The following is an 8,994-nucleotide window of genomic DNA, read 5'->3' as shown; positions in this document are numbered from 1 at the left end:
TCTAACTGTTCTCCGCTATCCCACAACCTTCACCAACCTATCTTCCATGCAATCCCATTGCCACCGCCTTCTGAACCTTCTCAATCCCAGTAGAAATCAAGAGTATAGGCATATATAGTAAGTAATTCAAGTATAAAATTAGAAATCAATCTTGGAAAACACCCCCAGCTCCTTGCAGCTGATCCATCAAGTCATCTACTCTTGGCAGCGGGTACTTATTCTTCGCAGTTACTTTGTTCAACTGTCGGTAATCCACACACAGTCGCATTCCTCCATCCTTCTTCTTCACCAATAAAACTGGCGCTCCCCAAGGTGATACACTCGGTCGAATGAACCTCTTGTTCAGAAGCTCTTCCAACTAAGTCTTTAATTCATCTAGCTCTATCGGAACCATTTTATACGGCACAATCGACACTGGTCTGGCTCTCAGCACCAATTCAATCGCAAATTCAATCTCCCTTTGAGGTGGGAACTCAGGAATATCTTCTGGTAACACTTCCGGAAAGTCTCTAACTATCGGGATTTGACCTAAGTTTTGGGCATCACCCAAAGCATTAGCAGTCAACAAGATATAACCCTGACACTCTTCCCCACTACAGTACACCATCACAGAGTTCAGGTAATACACCTCAGCTATCACTGCCCTATTTTCTCCTTCTGGCATAAACTGAATTGACCGCTCAAAGCAACCCAACAAAACCCGATTCTTTGACAACCAATTAAATCCCAAAATCATCTCCAACACAACCATTGGTAAACAAATCAAATTATGCACAAAGTCTCTACCCTCAAGCTTGAAACCTACTTACTTATACCCTGACCTAGTCATAACCGTCTGATGCAGAGTATGTACATGCAATTCAAATGCCAATTCTGACACTTTCAAGCCTAGTTCCTCAACTTTGTCAAATGAAATAAACGAATGCGAAGCTCCAATATCATATAATGCAATCAAGAATTTGTCACCAATTAAATAGTTACCTCTCATCAGAGGATCCGCCTTAGTAGCATCATTGGCGTTCACAGAAAACACTCGCCCCTGGTGCTGACTCTGACCCGCATTCGGGTTCTTCCCACGAGTGCAATCCCCTCGTAATGTGACCAGGCAAGCCACAATTGAAGTAACCACCTATACCAATCTTGCAAGAGTCATATGAATGAAAACACCCACAACGCACACAAGTCAATTCTGGAGAAAGCTTACTCTGATTTCCTCTCCCTTTAGTATACTGAAACTGATTATGAGTGTTCTTTCTGAAGCCTCCTTGACCTTGAGGCGCATGTCCTCCTCTCTTGAAATTCTGCCCCCTTTTCTGAAAGTACTTGCCACGTCCCCTACTAGTGTTTTCTCTATGAGTGTCCTTGGACGAAACAACTGTCTTTGCATATTCCTCAACCACCCTCACTTTGTTCACCAAATCGGAGAAGGTACGAATCTCCATAGGAGCACCATAGTCATGATGCTATCTTTCAAGCCCCTCTGATACTTAATACATTTCCAGCTTTCATAGGTCTCTGGGGCACCTTGACACACCCTAGAAAACCTACAAAGCTCTTTGAATTTGCTAGTATAATCTGCCACAGACAAGGAACCTTGCTTCAGCTGCATAAGTTCCATCTCCTTTACTTCCCTTGCAGACTCAGGAAAATATTTCTTATAGAAAGCCGTTTGGAATACATCCCAAGGGATATCGGCATTCTGAAGCTAGAGCAAACAGCATTCTGCTTGCCACCAATGTTGGGCCTCTCCCAAAAGCTGATAAGCAGCAAATTCTACATATTGGTTGTTCAGGACATGCTGGGCTTGCAGCGCGCGCTCCATGGCTTGGAACCAGTTGTTCGCTTCCGTAGGGTTGGTTGAACCTCGAAAACTTGGTGGATGAACCTTGAGAAAGGTATCCAAGGTCATCGGAGCACTTCCTGTGTTATCGTCATTTCCCTCAACATTATCATTCGCATTTCCCTTGCCATTTCCATTTCCATTCCCACCCGGTTGGCTTAACCTCTACACAGCTTGCAGAGTCACAACAGCATTAGCCTCCATGGTGTTCGCTAGATTTGCCATTGCCGCCATTTATTCGGCATGGTTATCGGACGGCTGCTCATTCCTACTCTCTCGTGAACGTGGACGACCTCGTCCGCGAGTGGCCATTAGGGTTCCTGTCTACATCAAGCAATCGATATCAAGGTGATCAGTCTCAATATCAAAAGTGTAATGCTTCAATTATCCCAAACAGGCACTCACAAATAAGCATGCTATGCATATATCAAATAGATAACCTAATAGCATAAAAGAAAAGACATACAGAGTATATAATGAAGCACAGTCGGTCCATCCCTCAGGCTCACGAGGACGAACCGCTCTGATACCACTAAATGTAAAACCCTAATTACCCTAAGCCTTACCTCGCATCGTAAAGCAAAGGTTAATCAAAGGTTACAATAATTCTAAGCTCATACATGTAATATATAGAAGAAATAATAAAATCTAGAAGCCCGATGAAGGATATAGCTCAAAAACAGGATTTGAAAAGCACCAAAATGTACTCACAAAGCTACTAAAATAAAGCTCAAGATATAGATATAATATAACAATAGATAAGAGTATGATAGCATGAAGATCTAACCACGGCTCGCGAAGTTTAAACCGGCTAGCTATATACAGACCATACAGAAACTTGACAGTAAAAATAGCTTATACAAGTGTCTCTCTCAAAATAAGCCTTTAGTCAAAAACAAGATACAAAAGATGAAAGAATAAACAAAAGAGATCAAAAAACTTCCAAAACAGAATGAAGATCCTCCGCTCTGTCGCCACCAAGCAACTCACCGAGGAAGTTGCGACCTGTATCTAAAAAACAATAACACAATATGGTATGAGAACCGGAGGTTCTCAGTATGGTAACAGTGCTCAGTGATGTAAGATATAAGACCCCGGAATGCCAGAGACAATCCTAGAACTTCATAGCCATCACAACATTCATCTTAAGGCATAACTAAAATAGTAAAGCATAAATTAAAATCGTAACATAACTTAAAACCTTAACAGTATAAAAAGGGTAATCTAACTTAAAGGATTTTCTAGTCTAACAGTTCTTCGCTGTCCCACAGCCTTCACCAACTTATCCTCCATGCAATCCTATCGCCTCCGCCTTCTGAACCTCCTCAATCCCAATAGAAAACACAGATAATTTCAATGCAAGTAAAACACAAGTATAGGCATATATAGCAAGTAATTCAGGTATACAATTAGACATGTTATACAATTAGGCAAGAAATTACAAGTCGGCAAAGAAAACAAACAGATAGAAGATGCATATGATGAATGCCTGTCCTATTGGTTGTGATATCACATTGTCGGTTCAACTGCCAACCCGACACATCTCCATGGAGATGTCGCCCTTCAGAATCATGATTGGAAACCCCAGAGATATGGTACTCGGTACACCGTCTAGGATTTTGTGCCTGCACACTCTAGTGATTCGAAGGGATGCGAGTGGGATATTCTTGCCACAGACCTCACATCTCAATGTAAGTGGGATTAACCACCATCCTTACGCCGCCGCTACTACTTCGACAGCGGGATTAACCACCGTCCCTGCCAGGCACATAGCGTTTCAACAATCTCAATATAAACAGTAATGCGGTGGTTTTCAGAAAACATTTTCAGTATATTATGGATCCATCATTTCATCTCGAGTCCTCGACTCATTTCAACCACTATCAATTCAACATTTCCATTCCGAACTCATCAGTTTGTCAATTTCTCAATTTAGGTATCTTTCTCCCTTCTCATTTCACCAGACCCATCCTGAGTACACCAGAATCCTAAGCCTCCATTTTCTAACTTTTCAAAATAATACCAAATCAAATCTCTTAAGACATTGCCTATGTTTTAATTCCCGAAAATGAGCCCAAGAGTTTTAAAATAGTGTCACAGAAGTATACAAACTTGTTGGGAAGGTAAAATAGATGAAAACAAAGTTTAAGTTGGAAAACAGGGCTTCTACGTATGCACAGGGGTGTGCGTGCGCACACCCAAAGAGATTTTTAAAACGTGTGTGTATGCATAGAGGTGTGTGTACGCACAAGTACAAAATTTCACAATTCTGTTCACTTGCACAAGGTGTGGTAGCGCCCTCAACAGAACGCACTTCTTAACGTGTGCGTGCGCATAGGTTATAAAACTTCATTGGTTAGGTGCGCGCACAGGTTGTGCTAGCGCTTTAAACAGAAAGCCTTTCCCAGTGTGTGCGTACGCACAAGGCTATGCATGTGCACAAGTTCAAAAAATCATAGGGGTGTATGACGACAAGTCATCTTAGGCTAGTTTCACAAGCATTTTTCACTTGTTTTCATTAGGTTTCACGCACTTTCTTGAGCAATAAAAAAGTAATTGGATTGGAATTTCAGGCATCCCTTGATTCAATTAAACATGGTTGTTTATGTGCTTTTTCATAAGATTTTATGCAAATATTACTTGATGATATGAATGATGCCAAAACCTTGTGATTATAGAAAACTTTGATGCAATTGTTTGATGATATTAAGTGGAAAAGAAGAAGGGGGAAGAGCACCTTAGCCCTACGCTTGTTTGAAGAATGCTACGTTCCCCTGCAGCATGGCTCCTGGCGTTACGCTCTCTTTCAAAGAGCGCTACATTCTTCACCAAAGAAAGTTTTGCTAGCGACGCATACGCATGGGTGACGCGTACGTGTGAAACTGGCACCTTTAAAGGATCATGCAAATGCGTGGATACGGCGTACACGTGAAAGTAGTAATTTTTGGAAGGCCATGCGTACGTGTGGATCATGCGTACGCGTGAAAAGGAACAGCGTTCTTCAACTAAGAGCACTACGTTCCCCACCAAGAGCGTCTGCGATACTTTTGAAAGTTGGATTGAAAATTTGGCCAACGATGCGTACGCGTGGGTGACGAGTACACGTGGATGTGACATCTGTGAAGGGTCATGCAAATGTGTGGATAGAGCGGCAGCGTGGAAGTGACATTTTGAAATCCATGCGTACGCGTGAATGACGCATATGCGTGAATGATGCGTACGCATGGGAGAGCGCTCTTGGCGCGAGTGCTACGCTCTCATGGAGAGCGACTTGAAGACTGAATTGGAAAGTGTATAAATAGAGGAGAATTTGCTTTAGAAAAGGGGGATCTGAAGACTAGAGAGTCAGGGACCACAATTGGGAAACTCTGCACGGAAATTCTTTTGTATTTTCTCTTCTGCACTTTCTCGACTTTCTATTTTTACTTGAGAAATGATGAACTAAACCCTAAATTCATTGGGGGGAAGAGCTCTATTGTAATCATAATGAATCAATGAAATTCTTTTTCTTCTCAATTCATTTGTGTAGCTATAGGATATCTTCTATTTTGATTGTGAATTATTCACTCCGGAAGGGGTTTTAATTCAGCTGAATGCTTGTGTGAGCCTCGGAAGGGGAATCACTTGCATTAGAATTGGAGATCTATCCTTCACAATTCTCCTAACCAACACCATTTGAGAGGAATTGAGGTTTTGAGAATTTGTGTGGCTTATGAATAAGAGAATGTGCTCTAACTCTTCTCATGACAATTAAATCAAGGAATTGGCAAGATTGATTATGATTAAAGAGACTAGGTTGCCAAGGAATTGGGATCCAATCAATTTCAATCCGCCATAGATCTATTCATATGATTGAGAAAGGAGTTGAGACCCATTTGATTCATGATGGATTATGAAATCTCCAATCCCTGATGAATAATTTTCTTTGAATTTCTTCAATTTAGATCTCTCTGAATTCACTTTAATTGTAATTGTTTACTGCTAATTTAATTCTCTGCACCTATTTCTCTTTATAATTCATGCAATTTAAGTTTCACTGCAATTTAGATTTTGTAATTTTACTTTCTTGCACTCTAAGATTCAGTTAATTACATTTACTGCAATTTAAGATTCAACTCTTTTAATTTCTTGCTTTTTAAGTTTCATCCATTTGAGTTTCTTTCCATTTAAGTTTCAAGTAATTTACATTCAACACTTTAGTTTCTTGCAATTTACATTCTGTTAATCAAATTTCACTCAAAACACCAATTTTCAGCTTGACTAGATTAATCACCCAACTAAAATTGCTTGATCCATCCATCCCTGTGGGATCGACCTCACTTTTGTGAGTTTTACTACTTGATACGACCCGGTACACTTTCCGGTTAGTTTGTGCGGAATCAATTTTCCGCCATCAGTGTGCGTGGACACAAGGCTATGCGTGCGCACACAAACCAGAAAGCACAAAATTCTGCAACATTGCAGAATTTCAAATTTTGACACCAAACTTCCCACAATTATATCTTCCTCTACCAAAATCGGATTTCCACAAAACTTAATCCATTTTAAAGCTTGTTCAATCATCTTTCATTTGGTATAGAAAGCATAGAATTTCAAGCAAGGTAGCTCAAGATATGATTCATGGAAGTTCACCAAAATTTTAAGTTTACCAAAAGTTTAAAAAGTTCAATTTTCCACAATCCTCAACCAAAATCAAACCAAAATGCTTCCAAATTCAATTTTACATCAAAATATACCCTTTTACGTCATAATTCACCCCTCATTCAAAATTATCACCCACATTACCATATCATCAACCTCAACATCACATATATCATATTAAATCATTTTTCAATCCACACAATCATTCATCACCATCATATCATTATCAATCATCATAATTAAACTCATTCAACCTCCATCTCACTCTTCAACATCACTTTATCAACATTACATCATAATTCATCAAAATAGCCAAAACTCATCAATTCATCAACAATCCCAAATCATCAAATTATCACACATCATCATACCACAATTTCCAACAACCAATTTAATTCAATCCTATCCTACGGGTCACTAGCCTAAGTGTCCAGAAATATTATATACTACATAGAGAAAATTGAAAACATACATTGGCCGATTCTCAATATGTACCAAAACTCAAATTGAGTGCAAAATGAGCCTCCAACCACAATCCAAGTCACCAAGAATCTATAACAAGCATCAACACTCACCAACAAGCTCCAATATTCAAGCTAATACCACACATTTTAGATAAATCAAAAATTAATACTCAAAATTAATCATTTTACTAGGGTTCTTGACAATCTTATCTCTCCACTGAAATTTGCACTAGAACCCAACATTTCCTCACTAAGGAGTAGCACTTAAACAACCAAAACACAAGGTTTTCTCAAAATCATCACTCATCAAACTTGAATTTCTTAGGGCAGCAGGAAGGAAGGGAAATTTCGAGAAACTTATCACAATGCTTAAATAAAAGTGATGGGCTTGGTGAGAGCTTTGCGTAGCCACCAACGGCATGCGAATCGGAGCACTGTAGCTCGAGATATGGCGGATTGAAATGAGATGTGAATAGTATTTTAATGGAAACCCTCACTCTCTTCTTCAACCTCTCTTCAGCTATGTGTGTTGTGTTTGGGGTTGAGGGCTTGTTTGGGTGAGCTTCTAAGAAAAAATCTTTTTTCGAGTTATCTTTTTTTAAAAGATCTTATGGAAAAGTAAAAGTAATTTCATGTTTGGGTATCTCATACAAAAAGATCTTTTTATCTATCAATTATGTTTGGATATAACAATATAAAAGTACTTTTTGTTTATTTATTACATGAAAAAACATCTTTTTTTAAGGAAAAAAGATCTTTTAAAAAAAGATGTAAACTACAGCTTCTCAAAAAAGATGTTTTTCTAGTTTTTTCTAGTGCTTTTACTTTTACTACTCGAAATTTGTCAAACACGCAAAAAAATTAAAAAAGATCATTTTTCATTGAAAAAAGATATTTTTTATCAAAATAATGGCGCCCAAACAAGCACTGAGTGTGGTTCATTTAATGAACTTATATATGTTGGGCTTGGGCCCGGTCTAACCCGTTAGCATTTTTAGCCCATTTGGCCCAACTTTGGGCCAAACCTTTAAAATTAATGCCCGATTTTCTATTTCTAATATTTTTCTAAGGTTTTTGATTATTTTAAATTTTTCTCGCACAGTACCGGGTAGACTTGAACCGGTTCGGCTGCCGGTTCACGATTTTTCTCGGTTTTCGTCGAAAATACATTTTCTGACTCAGAAAAACCTACTGAGTCTAAAAATCATATCTAAATCCTCAAATTCTTGTTCTAAATTTTCAGAATCTAATATGAGTAATATTAATTATTTAATTAAACCGTTAATTAGTTGTGGTTCTTACAATTTCACCTCTAGAGAAGGTTGCATGCTGGGATTGTGCGTTGCAAATGGAGGAGACAACGGGATTGTGATGATAGATGCCGGGATTGTGTGTTTAATTGGAGGGGACATCGGGCTTATGGAATGGGCCATCAGTGGGTGTGTGGGCTGCTAGGCATCCATGTTGAAGGCTGGGCATCCGGTTCTCATTCTCTTTGGCCTGGTTGGACCGTTTTTGAACCGGTTTTGTGTTTTTTTACTAAAAAAAATTTAATCTTTGATTATTTTGAAATAAAAACACCTGAAAACACAATAAAAACTAACTTTAAATATTTGATTAGTTATGAAATTTTACTAGAAAACATAAGAAATTTGATTAAAAATCTAAGAAAATCAAAGAAAATAAATGAAAAAGAACCTAAAAACTGCTTAAGATGACGTGTCATCAGAAGTCAAGAAGACTACTACGAAATTGGATGCTTCCTGTCTTAGGATACGGTTAAGCAAGCCGACGAAGATTGCGAGAATGTTGTGGCAGCTCAAAAGCGAACGGAAGAGAACTACGCTTGAGTTTTTAGGGAGAAGGTCAAGCTAGAGAAGCAGCTTGGGGAGCAAAAGCAGAAATATGAAGACTTGTAGGAGGCTTCTATGAAGGGATTGGATGATATTGAAGATAACCTGAAAGCTCAATTTTAAGTGCTTGCTCCTAAGGTGGATAGCTTGGCCATTGATCTGGACAAGGTCGTGGTGGATGGATAGATTGTCTTTG

At 38.9% G+C, this 8,994-nt stretch overlaps 2 protein-coding genes across 2 annotated transcripts; both read right to left on the bottom strand.

Moving 5' to 3' along the window:
* Positions 1–358: 358 nt before the first annotated feature.
* LOC107491222 (uncharacterized) lies at positions 359–751 on the bottom strand. The gene has a single exon (XM_016112028.1). It carries the CDS (start codon positions 749–751, stop codon positions 359–361), a length of 393 nt encoding a protein of 130 aa, XP_015967514.1.
* A 54-nt stretch (positions 752–805) lies between these two features.
* Positions 806–1,442, bottom strand: LOC107491233 (uncharacterized). The gene is made up of 2 exons (XM_016112039.1): positions 1,179–1,442; positions 806–1,129 (listed from the first exon to the last, which is right to left on the bottom strand). The coding sequence occupies exons 1-2, from the start codon at positions 1,440–1,442 to the stop codon at positions 806–808; spliced, it is 588 nt and encodes a 195-aa protein (XP_015967525.1).
* Between the last annotated feature and the right edge of the window lie 7,552 nt (positions 1,443–8,994).

This window comes from Arachis duranensis, chromosome 1, assembly GCF_000817695.3.
Source record: "Arachis duranensis cultivar V14167 chromosome 1, aradu.V14167.gnm2.J7QH, whole genome shotgun sequence".
Lineage (NCBI taxonomy): Eukaryota > Viridiplantae > Streptophyta > Magnoliopsida > Fabales > Fabaceae > Arachis > Arachis duranensis.
This window is presented reverse-complemented; position numbering and strand designations above follow the sequence as displayed.